Raw genomic sequence first — 16,890 nt, 5'->3', positions numbered from 1 at the left:
TACCTCAAGTAAAGAATAATCAAGACATTTTATTTTAAAACGTTTTTATATGAATTCAGTTGTATTTCTTACAAAGTATATTTGTTAGACAATGATGTCTTTTTTTATATATATTTTTTAATTTGACAAGTAACATTTGTTGAATGAATTATTTTATTTCAAATATAATTAAATTAAAACATTTAATTATGACAAGATTTTGAAATAAATAATTTTATATTTTGTGCATTTGGCTAGTATTATTTGGAAAAAGAATTGTGACCAAGTAATGGTCACAACAAAGTAATTATTGATACCACTTTTTTTGTCACTGATAATTATTTTTGCGTCAAGAACAATTCTCACAAATAAGTACAACTATTGTGACTAAAGTGTTGTCACAATAAAATAATTAATTACAACGATTTTAGTTGTCACTAGATCAATTTTTTGTAATAACATATTTGGTCTCAAATTATATATTTATTGTGACAACTATCGTTATCACTCAAATACTACTTTTAGTGTAAGCAAATATTGTCACAAAAGTTGTGAGTAATTGTGACTACTTTTCAAAAGTCGTCACTACTACAATAGTGACAGAGGATATAGTGACGACAGGTGACGACTTCAAAATTGGTCACTAATTTCAATAGTGACCAAAATTGATAGTTTTGGTGACAACTTCTGTTGTCACTAAATGTGAAATTTCTTGTAGTGAGTCCTTTAGGCCTAATTCATGCTTAAATAGCTTAATTTGATAGAATTTAGGATTAAAGACTAATTCTATTTGCCTTTGTAGGAAAATAGCAAAACATTGGCATTTTCAGGGCATTCCGGCGACAGTTCGGTAATCGGAGCATATCTCGAGCTAGAAGTGTCCAAATAAGGTGATTCAAGTGGCCATGGGAAGACAACTTCAGAAGCTACAACTTTTATGAAGGCAAGGAAGACAAAATCCCAGCAGAAGCGCACAACACTTGTTGTGAAATGCGTTGTCATGAAACAAAAAGTACAACGAATTCCACAACGAATGTTGTGGAATTAGTTGTGAAGCCAACGCAGAAATTCCAGATTTTCAGCCTATTTAAAGGCTTGTAAAGGGATTTTTAGGAGATATCTTTTAACTCTCTTACTACACTTTCATTTTAGCTCTCTTAGATTAGATTAGGGTTAGAATAGATTTTCATTTCATCAATTAGAGTAGATTTCCATTGTTCTAGCTTGAAGACTCCTTGATCTACATTGCTTCATGGATTACAACACTAAAGATTGAAGACTTGGGTGATATTTCTTCTCCTTATTCATATTTCATATCTAATTTGTGTTTTGTGATCTATTGATGATTATGGCTGGCTAGACTTCTAGGATTTGGATTGAAATTGGATTTAGATTGTGCTTTTATGCTTTGATTGAATGAATGATGAGATTAGATGTTTGAATGGCTTGTATGTCTATGTTGTAGAGGTGTGTATGTTGACATCTCTCCATTGAGAGCTCCAATGGAGAGAAGGGTGTGAGAGTGAGAAAGGAGCAAGAGATTGCCCTTCTCCTTAGTCTTACCCTTGCAATTCCCGGTAGTTCGGGAAGGAGACGGTAGAACGCCTGCCAACCGTTTGATAGAATGCCTCACGGACGTAGGGATTGAGAGACTGAGTCCTACGTGGCTTAATATTAGGTGCCTTAGTTCTCCCTTAGCCTAGCCTACCCTTGCATCTCGTTCTTGTCTACCATTAGACCGATGTAAGCATGATCCCAATTCCTTTCCATCCAAATCCCCGTTTTATTTGCTAGTCTTACTTACTTTGTTTAGTTTAGTTGTTTTCTTTTGTTTTCCTCTTCCACACTCAACTATCAACACCCTTACCTAGCACCTAGTCTACCTTGTTGACACGTTGTGACAAAGGATTGTCTTGCACTTTGCTTGTTCCGAATTGGTCATCCTTGAGTTCGACACTCGGGAGTTCCACAATTCCCGTTTACACTTACACACACATTAAATCCATCCCACTCAATACACAAACATCATAGTAGAAGATTTAGAGGAGAAAATTTGCCACCTTCAACCAAAAAGTGGGAGAAGCAGCGCAAAATTGATTATATCTTTTCCCAAAATCAAGCTCTTGATAGGCAAAGGAGAAGATATGAAGAAAATGAAAAGTGAAGAAGCGTTAAAGGGTTGAAGCTGCTGAAGCCGAAAGGAGGGTAAAGGTAAATTTTGATTCCCTTAGAAGACTTACAAGGAGTAAAACTAATGAAACTCTTACCAGCGCCATCTTTGATATTTTGAGAGACAATAGTGCTTCGTTTGCTTATGGAATGAACTCAGTAGAACTTATAAGATGGTGGAGGTGCAGTGTCATTGCAGGAAGTGACATCGCTGAAGCCTTTCATAATTATATGAGCTGCAAGATCACCTAATGTTTTGATCACTTGGTCTTAATAGACAACATTAGAGGCACAAGGATCAAATTAACAGAGTTTTAGATCAAGCCGCAGCCAAGGCAAAGAAGTAACAAGAAGAGGAAGGCTATAACCTGCGCAACGAGTAAAGATTTGTAATGTTTATTCAATTTTATGCTTTAAGTGCAAAATTTATGTAATTGTAATTTTTGAGATGATGAATAAAATAATTTTGTGTGGGTTGCGTAGAGTTAATGTTTTTCAACATTTAAAAATTCCTAGAATTGCAAATTGTCAAACTCAATTATAGGCTGTTTGTAATGAAAAATCCTTTTCATGGATAATGTAATATGGTTTAGGTTTTGGCATCATAAAAAATGGGGGAGTTGTTAGGAACATTTTGTTTTAGATTTTGAAGACACCAAATGATAGGAATTTTAGACCCCAATTATTTTGTTTCATAGAATTAGGTTATTTATGCTCAAACATTCGAACTAACTGTGTGATACCTCGAGTAGTAACAAATCGATTCATTCGAATGTTAACTCAAGTGGTCAGTCTTGAAAATTGATTCGAAGAGTAACCCGAGTGGTTATCATGCAAATGGTCAGAGATGAAGATCAGAAGACTAAAGATTCAAATAGTAGAAGACATCAAGACTGAAAGGTTGCAAAGGCCGAGAGGTGGAAGGACCTACCTTTCGAAGTGTTACAAGGACGAATGGTAAGGTCAACCATTCGTAACCGAAAGGTTGCAAAGGTCGAAGAGAAGGAAGGGCCTACATTTCGGGTAGTAAAAAGGGACAAGTGGTAAAGTTAACCATTCATATCCTAGTAGCCCAAGGTTCAAACCATTAGCCTAGTTAACCATTCGAAACAAATGCTTGAGACATTCTCTGAGCAAATAGTCTGAAACCTTAGAATGATGAGCGATTGTGTCCAAGGCAAAGTGAGTCCTTAAATGCATTGACATTTTGTGCAGAACAAAAAGATATGTTCAGTTCAATTTAAGTCTTTAACGGCTAGAAAATCTTACACGCTCACCTACCCTCTAGATTACCCGCCGATCTCTACACGTTGGTCCATAGCCGTTTGAATTTGGTTGTCCTTGCAACGGACCTTTTCCATTCGCCTATAAATACCCGCTTCTACAACTGAAGATGGTGCTGGTCATTTTAAAATTATCAAGTGCTGAAAACTTTCTAACATTCTTATTTAGCGACCAGTGATTGAGAAAGACAAACAAAGGCTAAACAGATTACATCAAGAATTTTAGAGACTTAGGCTTCTCAATCGTGAAGATTAAGATTCATCAAAGCCAAGATCTCTAGTTGGAGAAAGAAGAAACCCATTTCTTTAACCTTTGTAACCTCTACTCAGCTCGTTGAAGTAGAAAGAGGCGGAGTAAATTCATTGTGGAGTTGAAAAACCTGGTGGAGTTCACGGCTGGCTTTGTGTTCAAAGCGTGACCGTCCGATCTTTGTACTTGTGGATAGTGCAAACCTCCCTGTGTTTATGAAAAAGAGTGGAGTAGGCTGGTTATAGTTCTCTCTCTCTCTCTCTTTACTGCTTTCATTGCATTAATTCATAACCAAACCTAATATTTTACAAGAACAAGATAACGTTCAAAGAAAGTTTAAAAGAGTTAATATAATTTCCGATGTGCATACTCACGAGAAGTTAAAGTTACATCTTGGTTGCTATAACTATATATATTCGTAAAAGTTTTAAAAATCTCTACAAGTCTATTCACTCCCCCCCCCCCCCCCACCCCCTCCTCTAGACTTATACCCTAACTCTCACCGGGACCAAGAATTTGGGTCTGTATCTCGCGGCTTGTCCATATTTTCCTGGGCCCAACGCCCAGTGGCAGAACTGCTATCTCTTATACCCGGTTTATAGTGGACCCGGTCCTGAAAAAATTATCTGTGTTGATAGTTATTATTGTGAGTAGATAGTTTATTTTGTTAGTTTGGTTTGTTGATTTTGGAAATTTCTGTACATGATTTTGAATAAAAAAAGTTAAGGTGTTTTAACATTAAATAATATATTAAAAAAACAAATAAGTATCTGCGACAGTACACTTTCTGGGTAGAAAGCGTCGCGAATAGTCTATAATTAAAAAAAAAAAAAAAGAAGAAGAAACTGCGACACTTTTGGAGAAGAAAGTGTCGTGCATTCTAAGCTTTCTGCGATACATTGACAAGTGTTGGGAAAGCCTAGGTTTTTTCACGTCACCACATTCGCGACACTTGTACAAGGATAGCGGATGTGCAATCTTGTACTAGTGTCACATATTCATGAAATTGTTGAGTAAAATAATTTGAGTTCCTACAAACCAAACGTGCTTTTATATCCTATTTATCTCTATTATACTCTTTTCTCATTATAATATTTTTTAACGATATATATTTATAAGTCTCACCATCATCGAAAATATAATTTTTATTATTTTCATTTATTAATCCTAAAAAAAAAACAAAAAAAAAAAACAAAAAAAAGAAAGAACCAAAAAAAAAAAAAAACAAAAAAAACAAAGAAACAAACAAGAAAGCGACTAAAATTGGTACATAGATGTCATATCAGCTAGGCTTGTAGAGTTCTAGATATTAGAAGGGTGGTTTTAGACTTTTTTTTTTTGAAAGAAGGGTGGTTTTAGACTTACTTACCACGTGTTTGGCATTATTTGGCTCATGCCTCTTACTCCGTATTTCTATGGCTCTTGTCGCAGTGGTACGGTCCTTTTCATTTTCTAGAAAATTAAAATTGATAAAAATTTTCAAAGAATGCAGGGATGAGATGGATGCACGTATTGTGATGTTAATCCATGGTGAAATGTGAATCACTAGAGGGATAATTTTTGTATCTTAACAAATTAATGTTTAATCTGTTAAAATTATTGGACCAACGTTGTTTTGGTTCAGCCTTGTTTGATTCATATATTTTGTGACAAAAAGGTGAAATTGTCCTCTAAACGACTCAAAATTTTGAAAATGATAAATCATGGTAATAGAGACTAAACTTTTGCTTGCGGCGCACGAGTAACCCTCTCATTTTGAGAGGTTGTTTCACAATGTCGCTGATGAGACTTGTCATTTGATCTCTTATGACAAATTTCACCTCTATAACCAGTTGAGCTACCAATGCCATTTTGATTCAAATATCTTATTTATGTGGCTGTTGTCGCAATCGTACTTCTCAGTTTTTTTTTTTTTTTTTGAAAACTAATATGAATAAGCTTTTACAAATTATGTGGCTGTTGTCGCAATCGTATTTCTCAGTCTTTTTTTTTTTTTTTTGAAAACTGAATGTTATAATAATATTATTATTATTATATTAAACCAAGTAAGATGAGTTAGTTGGTTAAAAATAATGGGAGTAATTATAGGTGCAGTACATGGCCATGATGTTAGCTTTACATGGAGCATTAATTCCTTAATTTTAGCATTTGAGTTATCTTATCTAGTATAAATAGTCTTTGTATTCAAGCTTTTATTATCAATCAAGTTATCTATTCCTCTCTCTCTCTCTCCTCAATATATATAAATATAATATATATACATATTATATTTAATATAAATTATAGATATATTATATTATATTTAATATATATTATATTAAATATATTATATTTAATATATCTAACATTCGGTATCAGAGCCAGTCAACCTTTCAACCCCGAGATATTTCCCGTAGTGAAATATGGCTACAAATTTCAATATTGTATGGACGAGTCCCAAATTGGACGGGAAACTCGATTACAATTATTGGCAAATTATGATGTCCACACATTTGCAAGCTCAAAATCTTTGGAGCTTTGTTGATCCCGGTCTACCCGAAGGAGCTGATGCAGGCGCTATACGGCGAGATAAATTGGCCTTGGGTCAGATTCACCAAGGTGTTCATTATTCCATTTTTGGGCAATTAGCTCGTGCTCAAACAGCAAAACAAGCTTGGGACATCTTAAAGGTGTCACACAAAGGAGTCGATCGGGCGCAGAAGTCTAAGTTGCAGTCGTTGAGAAGGTTGTACGATAATTGTGAGATGACCTCTACAGAAACAGTAGATGCGTATTTCACTCGTCTTATTGATATGGTGAATAAGATGAGGCTATATGGAGATACGATTGAAGATGGTGCAGTGGTTGAAAAAGTTCTTCGAACTATGCCGATGAAGTATGACCATGTGGTGGCTTCAATAACAGAGTCACACAAAACCGAGCTCTTATCAATTGCAGAGCTGAAAGGTATGGTAGAAAGTCATATTGACAGGATTGCGTCAAAATCGGAACCACTAGCAGAAGAAGCTTTGAAGAGCCAAGTCACCCTTAATGTGACTGGCACTAATCAAAGAGGTGGAGGATCTGGTAGAGGTCGTGGAAGAGGAAAAGGAGGTTCTAGTGGAAGAGGTCGTGGTAACTTCAACCAAGGAGGAGGACGTGGTAACTCCAACCAAGGAAAAGGTGGAGGTAATACCAAACAAGGTAAATTTCCATTTCATTGCTACAATTGTGGCAAGTATGGGCACAAGATTGCAGATTGTTGGTATAATGAGGACAACAATCATGGAAATCAAGCAAACATTGCTGAAAACACTGCTGAAAAGTCTGGTGAGAGTTCTGAAACTTTACTTTTAGCCAGCGATAGTTTTTCTGCAGATAAGAACATATGGTTCTTGGATACTGGGTGTAGTAACCATATGTGTGGGAAGAAAGAATTGTTTTCTGAACTGGATGAATCAATCCGGTCTGAAGTGACATTTGGCAATAAGTCAAAGGTGCCAATTTTGGGAAAAGGTAAAATCTCTATTCAGTTGAAGGATGGTACTCAAAATTTTATATCCGATGTGTTCTATGTTCCTGAACTAGACCAAAATTTGTTGAGTATGGGTCAGCTGTCAGAAAAAGGATATAAGATACATATTGCTCAGGGGTGTTGTACCATTGAAGATGCTAAAGGAGTTTTGATTGCAAAGGTAAATATGTCCCAAAATCGACTATTTCCTTTGAAAATTAAGCATACTCTCCTTGATTGCTTTAATTCTGAAGTTTGTGATGATAATTGGTTATGGCATATGCGGTTTGGGCATTTTCATTTCTCTGGATTAAACTATCTTGCGAGAAAGGAACTTGTTTCTGATTTACCTGTTGTGAATGTCCCTGATCGTATATGTGAAATTTGTGTGATTGGGAAGAAGCATAGAGATCCCTTTCTCGTGGGCAAGTCAAGGAGAGCTACAAAACAGTTGGAGATTATTCACTCAGACCTGTGTTCGTTGGAGGTTCCCTCACATGGAGGTTGTAAGTACTTTATTACTTTCATTGATGATTTCAGTAGGAAAACATGGGTTTACTTTCTGAAGCAAAAGTCTGAAGCATGTGATGTTTTCAAACAATTTAAGGCTTTTGTTGAGAAGCAAAGTGGTTATGAGATTAAAATCTTGAGAACTGATAGAGGTACAGAATATATTGCTTGTGATAATTTTCTGAAAGAAAAGGGTATTCAGCACCAAATGACAGCTAGATACACTCCACAACAAAACGGAGTGGCTGAGAGGAAGAATAGGTCAATCATGGATATGGTGAGGTGCATGTTGAAATCCAAGAATCTGCCTAAGCCTTTTTGGGCAAAAGCTGTTGCTTGTGCTGTCTATGTGTTGAATAGGTGTCCAACTAAAAGTGTGTGTGATAAGACACCTGAAGAAACTTGGGGTGGGAGAAAACCCTCTATCAAATATCTCAAGGTTTTTGGGTGTTTGGCATATGCCCACGTGCCGGATCCATTGAGAAAGAAGTTGGATGATAAAGGTGAGAAATGCATATTCATTGGTTATAGTGACGCTTCAAAGGCTTATAAACTATACAATCCTGAAACTAAAAAGGTTGTTATAAGTCGTGATGTCACTTTTGATGAATATGGTGCCTGGGATTGGTTAGCTAAAGATGAAAGTTTAGTTGTTATTCCTGTTGTTGAAAATATTGTTGATGAGCAACCGATTCCAGATAATGTCCAGTCTCCTTCACAGCCAGAGTCGTCAGTTCGACGATCTCAGCGCGAGCGCCACTTACCAGCTCGCTTGCAAGATTATGTTTTGGGTCATGATAATGACCTGTCTGATGAAGAGATTATTCAATTTGCTCTCTTTGCAGATTGTGATCCTTTAACTTTTGAGGAGGCTGCTACAGAAACTCATTGGCTTAAGGCGATGGATGAGGACATACGTGTCATTGAAAAGAATGGTACCTGGGAGTTCACAGATTTACCTCCTGGGAAGAAGCCAATTGGAGTAAAGTGGGTTTACAGAACGAAATACAAGTCAGTATATCCAACTTGAAGACGGAGACATTTCTTAAATTGAAGAAGGAGATATTGGGATGACCAATATATCCAACTTGGTTTAAAGGAGGCAATGTTATAATAATATTATTATTATTATATTAAACCAAGTAAGATGAGTTAGTTGGTTAAAAATAATGGGAGTAATTATAGGTGCAGTACATGGCCATGATGTTAGCTTTACATGGAGCATTAATTCCTTAATTTTAGCATTTGAGTTATCTTATCTAGTATAAATAGTCTTTGTATTCAAGCTTTTATTATCAATCAAGTTATCTATTCCTCACCAGGACTATGTGGTCTAATGGTACCCGGGTTGGACTTCCATTTGGAAGATTATAAGTTCGAGCCTCAGTGGAGGCGTTATTGGTTCTTTGTGTTTCAGTAGGTTGAGAAAGTATATGAACAGATACTACAATGTAATAGAGCCAGTAACTTTCAAAAAAAAAAAAAAAAAGTTATCTATTCCTCTCTCTCTCTCTCCTCAATATAATATATATTTAATATAAATTATAGATATATTATATTATATTTAATATATATTATATTAAATATATTATATTTAATATATCTAACAGATATTAATAAGCTTTTACAAATTATGTGGCTGCTGTCGCAATCGTACTTCTCAGTTTTTTTTTTAACTATTATTTTTTTGAGGATTTTTTTGAAAACTATTATTAATTAGCTTTTTCAAATTATGCAGGAATGAGACAGATGCATTTATTTTTATGTTAACCCGTGGAGAAAATGAGAATCGTTTTGTGTCTTACCAAATTAATGAATTTGATGAATTAAATTTATGCATGTATACATTTATTTAAAATTTAAAAAAAAATATCAATTTAAGTGTCATTTAAGAAAATATTTTTAATGATATATGGACTAATTTTAAAAAATTTGGGAAAATGGCACTTTTCCCCCATTAGTTATATGCTTATAGCATTTTTTCTTTTGAGTTATTTATGTACTCGTATTTGCCCCCACAGTTATGTTAAAAGTGGCGGTTTCCCCCCTTTTATGTTAGATGGACATTTTTACCCTTAAAAATAAGTATTTCATTTATTTCTCATCTCTAACAAATTATTGCTTGTATGTATGAATGACCACGGTTCGGTTCGAACCTAATCGAACAGTGTAGCAACCGAATCAAAACAGTAGAGACGGTTCTGGTTACGATTCAGAACCAGAAAAGAATAAAATAAATAAATTTGAGTTGTGCTTTTCAGTGACAAATAATCTTAGATTCTCCGACGAACCTCCTTGCTCTGGTAGTTTGACTTGTGCTGTTCAGAGTAAATAAATGAATGGTGGCGAAAATTTACCAATTCGTGTATCACGTTAGGTGTGGCCCACACCAGCCCCATCCTATGTACGACGTAAGAACTTCTTGATGCATGGCTGCATTATTAGTGTCCACTATAAATACAAGACCTGGAAGAGTAGAAAGTATCCAAGTCTCAAGCTTCACAACCACAATATATAGATACTAAACAAACATCATATCATGGATGTTTTATTCTTAACCATTTTCCTAATCCTACCCATTTTACTCACCTACAACCAAATTATACTAAAATACAAACGTGACAACAAAAATAATGGTAAACTCCTACCCTTAAGAGTTCCCGAAGCCCCCGGAGCATGGCCGTTCATTGGCCATCTCCACCTTCTCCACGGCCGGCTCCCGGTGGCCCGCACCCTCGGACACATGGCCGATAAATACGGCCCCGTTTTCGGGCTCCGTCTCGGCAGCCACCCGGCAATAGTGGTGAGCAGTTGCGAGGTAGTAAAAGAGTGCTTTACCACCAACGACCTAGTATTCGCCAGCCGACCTAGTATGGCCGTCGGGAAATACCTAGGATACAACGAGGCGGTTTTCGCGCTCGCCCCGTACGGCCGGTACTGGCGCGACGTTCGGAAAATGGTGACGCTCGAACTCATGACCGTAAGCCGGCTCAAGAAGCTCCGGCACGTGCGAACCTCGGAGGTGGAGCATTGCATTGGGGACTTGTACTCTATGTGCCACGAAAATGGCGAAGTGAACTTGAGCGAGTGGTTCGAGCATGTGACGCTGAACATAACCCTGAGATTGCTGGTGGGGAAGAGATTTTCCAGGATCGCCAAGCATCTCAAAGAGGTGGTCTCCAGAGCTTTGTATCTCGGCGGAGTATTTGTCCCCTCCGACGTAATTCCGTCCTTGGAGTGGATGGATATCGGAGGCTACATCAAAGGTTTGAAGGAGGTTTCAAAGGAAATGGATGAAATAATTGGGACTTGGTTGCAAGAACATATTCGGAATAGAAAGGAAGATGATGATGATCAATCTGATTTCATGGATGTCATGCTCTCATCTCTTCCGGAGGATGCCGTCATTTCTGGTCATAAACGAGACACTATTATCAAGGCAACTACACTGGTAAGTAACTTAATTTAACCTTAGCTTATTATTAACTGTTACATCAGGTGCAACTTCATTTCCTTATATATCGTCACTGCATTCTCCAGAGGTCAGGGCATAACTTTATTTCCTTACTCATCACATTTTAGAAAGTTAGGGTGCTGGATTTGACCCTTCACCAGTCTTCACCTAACAGTCCCTTAGCCACCAATTGCTGGACAACAACCTGTATGTGCCCAACAATTCTTCTTAGCCACAAATTGTTGGACACCAGCCTCCCGCCAACAATTCCCCCTAACCATCAATTGATGGACACTAGCCTGACCTTTGCCTAACAATTCCTCGTAGCCACCAATTGCTGGATAACAATCCCCGCCCAACAATTCTCCCTCCTAGCACCTATCAGTATTAACTGCACGATTTTTGCTCTTAGCTTGTTCAAACTATAGCTAGTAGCAATACGCAACTTTATTTCTTTGGTAACTGTCACCACATTTTTGAAAGAAAAGATGCTAATTAAACTTGGCCATTAACTGACCTCCGCTTAACAATTCCTAATCACCAAATGTTGGATTTGGCCCTTTTTCGACTTCCATCCAGCATTAACTACTCCGGATTTAATCATATATATTTCATATTGGTTGAAACGGTACATGCAGTGGGCCCTTTTTTATCCAACACTATTACTATAATATTAATCTTTTAGTACAAACTTCTCCGGACGTACTACTTGACATTCACTGAATTTTATAATAAATAAATCAAATTTTGGCAACAGATTCATATATAGTTTAATTTGGGCTATAAGTAATATATTTGATCCCTTAATGTAGCTTAATTTTTATATTATATTACACTGCATCCAGTGGGATAAGACTAATAGTTGGATTGAACTCATTTATGAAAGTTGTACATGAATAACAACACAGTGTAGAAGAAATTTTGGTGTAAATTAATTTTGCTGCGTTCTTTAATTCTCTTTTAATTTCTCAGATTCTTATATTGACGGGATCAGAGAGCACAGCAGAGACACTGATATGGACAACTTCTCTATTGCTAAACAACCCCCATGCAATAAAAATGGCCCAAGACGAAATGGACATGCATGTGGGGAAGGATAGGTTGGTTGAAGAGTCAGACATCAAGAACCTCAAGTACTTTCAAGCCATAATAAAAGAGGGCCTACGATTATATCCACCCGGGCCGCTATCGGGCCCACGTGAGGCCATGGAGGACTGCAAAATAGGCAAATATCACATTCCTAAAGGCACGCGTTTGATTCTCAACCTGCTGAAATTACACCGCGATCCTCGGGTCTGGTCGGAACCTGAAGAGTTCAAGCCGGAAAGATGGTTCAGGGACGAACATGCGAGCATAGGTTATGTCGGGAAGAGCTTCGAGTACCTCCCGTTTAGTGGTGGGAGACGAATGTGCCCCGGGATGAACTTTAGTTTGCAAGTGGTGCAATTGACGCTGGCACGTCTTCTCCAAGGCTTCAATATTTCAACCCCAATGGGGATGCCTGTGGACATGAGTGAAGGCTTGGGAATTGCCTTGCCCAAATTGACTCCCATTCAAGTTCTCCTCACTCCTCGCTTGCCCAATCTATTCCCCACTATGCTCAACAAAAATTAATAGCATTTTGATTGCAACCCAAACTTAAAATGCTGTCCGTTCGTACTTTTTCAACTGATTGGAACACAAAAAGTCATTACACCGCTGAAATTCGAACATGTGACCTCTGATTTGGGAGAGTCGTCACAGTTAGTTTGAGATAATATATGTGCAGTGTTATGTAATATTACAAGTATGCATATTGGATTAATAATAAACCATTGAGTACGTAATATTCCCTCCGCATATAATTATTCAATTTATCTTTTAACATTATATATTATAATGCATTCTATTTGAACTTTTTATCTCATGCTCAAATGTTTTAATAGGAAACTGGGAATATTTTTTATTTAAAAAGAAAAACAGAAAAAGAAGAAGAAAGCTGTTTGTAATTTGTAATTGCTGGCCATTTAATTCACACCGAGAAGTCGAACAACATTTATTTTGAGCGTAAAATGTCTCACAATGTCAGACATTATATCGTGCACCAATGTGAGTCATGTGAATTGTGAATCATGTCAATTATTTTGTATTTTCAGTGAATAAATTAAATTATGTACTCCATAGTATTTGCAGTTAATATAGTATGTACTCTTAATTTATTTATATATACATAATTGATTAATTGAAAGAACATAATATATTAATTGCATATACATTATTTGGATCAAAATGCACATAGTAGACCATGATCCACAATATAATTTGTTTCACAATATAACAATGGTCATTCCGGACAATATCGGTGGTCCAAAAGATTATTATTATAGAGTTTATTTCATTTTTTTGTTAGACTAACATTTTTACTTTAAATTTTAAATTTTAATTTATTTTACTTATAATCATTAATTAAAAAAACACGGCTGAAAATCTTTGATTTTCCAATCACCTAAAAAAATGGTCGAAAAAATGACATTTTTTCAATTTTTCATTAAAGGATTATGATGAAGAAATAGGTCGGAATTTCAGTAGTTTAATTTTATTTTTTTTAAATTGAGTTGAGAATTTCCGTCAATCTTTCTAGTAGTCTATTTTTCCGATCACTTTACAAAATTGGATGCTATTTCCGACCACCTTGTCCGGTGGCCAGAAATAGCAATGAAGGTTTTTCCATATACTAAAAGTGATCGAAACAAGGACTTTCGACTTGATTTAAAATCACTTTCAGGTAATCGGAAATTCCTTGATTTCCAGCTGTGAAAGTTTCACTTTTAGGTTAAAAATCCTTCAATTTGTAAGAATTTAACCAAACTCCGTCCTTCATATATATACTGAACTTAAGGGTATTTCAAACAATTTGAACTAAAAGCTAAGTCACTAATTAATAAGTGACATGTTTGTTTAAATTTAGAACTAAAAATGGAGCAAATTAAAATTACTATAAGGAAATACTACGTACTGAAATATTTACGGATTAAATATTTACAACTCAAATACCTACCAAAATTTATTGCTAATTTAAATATCTATGGATTTAATTGAATATTTATGATTTTTATTGACAAATTTGATTTTTCTTGTAATAAATCAAAAATACAAAAATAAAAATATCATTATAGTAAAAAATCAAAAGTGAAATAAATTCAATACAAATAAATGTGTGTTTGCATGTATATATGTTGTTTATATAGGGAAATTCTACGGCACTATACATAGAAAATGGTGGTGTTATGAAAATGGTGGTGAGAAATTCTACCCGCACGGCTTAGCTCAATAGTTTAGTGGACAGTATTTGGGATAAGAGACCAAGATTTGAACCTCGGCGGCGGCAATGTTGGAATTATGTTCAAAGTGGGCAAATTCTTTGTGCGCACTGGCATTTGGCCCTGTCTACTCCATTGAGTCACCATATGCTCTGTCAAATCGGAGTCTGGGACAATTCCAGTCTCTGGGGTAAGAAAATGGTGGTGTTATGAAAATTTTAAAACTCTTTACTATTTTTAAATTCTATGAAGCATCCAGATCAGATCCAAATATCCAATGCAGCTATGCTATTTATATTTGTTAAAACTAAAGAAAACAGCGCCAGCAATTTGTCTGTACCGTTGAAAATATGGAGGCAGCGATTGGTTAGTACATCGACTAAGGCATTTAGTGCACAATGTGTTGGGAAAATGCAAGCCATCCAAATTTTTATGGTTCTCAAATATTCTGTTGATTTAGTCTTGGTTTAATATTTATTACAATTTGCTTATATTTATTTGACTTATATTATTTAAAGGAGAACTATATATGAGTTTAGTCATTAGGAAGAGGTTGTATGTTCTCTTTCTTGTCACTTTATTACTTTGAGTATATTGTGTAAGTTTCAATAAGTGTTTTGGGTGCATAGAGATGAGAATTGTTGTGTTAAACTTAGGGACCATATCGTTATTGTGAGCCTGCATCAATAGCGTCAAATTCATTTATATGATAGTAGTTATGTCACGGCACATGATTCCTTATTTTCATATTATTATCAACCTAGCTAATTTTCCCCAACAATGTGAGCATAAATTTCTCTTAATGATTTCATATCCTAATTTGAGTAGTCTATATTGATATAGGCTATGAAATCATATACTATATATATATATATATATATATATATATATATATATATATATATATATATAATAAGGCTCATATGCGGCAGGGTCCTTAGGTGCGGCGGTGCGGTCATATCAGCATCGTCCATTTTGCTTAATCTGACGATAGCGGTTAATTTCTGAAGATTTGAAGATTTAAGCGCGTCTTAGTAAGTGGGGGGTATTATGGTAATTATAGTGGTCATTTATATCGGTCGTTTAACAGAATACACCAACAGTGTTAACAAAAGACACTAATAGTGTTAGGAAAAGCACAACAATGAAATGCATAAATACACCAAAATAACACACAACACACCCAAAAAATACACCATATAACTCACCACCCCAATGGTGTATTTCCGAACACTGTGTGGTGCTTTTATTCATACCTAATGGTGTGTCCTGGTGATGCGTACCGAATTTGTGCATGTTTTTTTGGTGTGCATTTTCTAACATGGATAGTGTATATTTGTATAACTATTAGTGCGGTCACACTGACCGCACGGGAAGACAGCAACACGAATCCACAAATTCACCCGAGTAAGGTTAATAATGCACCAATAACGAACATAAAACACACAACACTATGATTTGCCCTCTTCTGGTGCCCAGTGACGACTTTAGCCTTGCAGTTCGCGTAGAGTGAGAACGTGTGCGAAAATATCGGAGAAGCCCTTACGAATGTGATTCATTGGATTTATCTAATCTAATGGCCTACAATTGACCGCACTGCCGCACTTGAACCTTTCCTATATATATATATATATATATATATATATATATATATATATATATATATATATATATATATATATATATATATATATATACACACACACACACACACACACACAAAATTCTAATAAGAGCTAATAATATTAGGCCCTTAACGAGAACAAAAAAAAAATGACGGTACTATTGTTTCTTAAAATGAATGGTTCATATTATTTTGATTTTAGTATTTTTTTAATGATTTTCCTTATTTACCCTCTATTATATTATTTTCTTCCCTTAAATAACCTAAATTCCGTTAGTATAAGCTTTAGTAACGGAATATTTCGTTAAGCCTCACAATATCTATGTGGTCTAATGGTACCCGAGTTGGACTTCCATTTGGAAGGTTACCCGAGTTGGACTTCCATTTGGAAGGTTTTGAGTTCAAGCTTCAGTGGAGGCGTTATTGGTTCTTTGTGTTTCAGTAGGATGTAATAGAGCCAGTAGTATTCAAAAAAGAATTACTTATTATCATCCTTTGTTGGCAAGAATTGTAACAATTGTCATTGACAAACTCTCAAAACAATTTGTCTCAACAACGAATGTAAATTTAAAAAAAAAAAAATCAATGATTTCATTATCGTTGATGAAACCACTTTATTACTCTTATTATTTTTGTAGCAAAAATGGTCCTTCCGTACTAAATGTACTAGCCACATCTCTTTCACCGTGCTATATCCATTTTATATATTATGATTAATCCATCAAATTAAATATGTTGTCTTCACTTAATTTTCTCTAATTACAACACTTCTTAGAAGGACAAAAGAACCCCTGATTATTATTCAGAAGGTTATGCTTGCAAAGTCTAA

General features: G+C 35.6%; 1 protein-coding gene across 1 annotated transcript; it reads left to right on the top strand.

Moving 5' to 3' along the window:
• The first annotated feature begins 10,172 nt into the window (after positions 1–10,172).
• LOC109182929 (cytochrome P450 82C4-like) lies at positions 10,173–12,964 on the top strand. The gene is made up of 3 exons (XM_019333186.1): positions 10,173–11,135; positions 12,111–12,730; positions 12,817–12,964. Exons 1-3 carry the CDS (start codon positions 10,224–10,226, stop codon positions 12,860–12,862), a joined length of 1,578 nt encoding a protein of 525 aa, XP_019188731.1. The 5' UTR covers positions 10,173–10,223; the 3' UTR covers positions 12,863–12,964.
• Positions 12,965–16,890: the final 3,926 nt, after the last annotated feature.

This window comes from Ipomoea nil, unplaced genomic scaffold (genome assembly GCF_001879475.1).
Source record: "Ipomoea nil cultivar Tokyo-kokei standard unplaced genomic scaffold, Asagao_1.1 scaffold1074, whole genome shotgun sequence".
Classification (NCBI taxonomy): domain Eukaryota; kingdom Viridiplantae; phylum Streptophyta; class Magnoliopsida; order Solanales; family Convolvulaceae; genus Ipomoea; species Ipomoea nil.
Note: the sequence above shows the minus strand (reverse complement) of the source record. Positions and strands in the feature narration are given on the sequence as shown.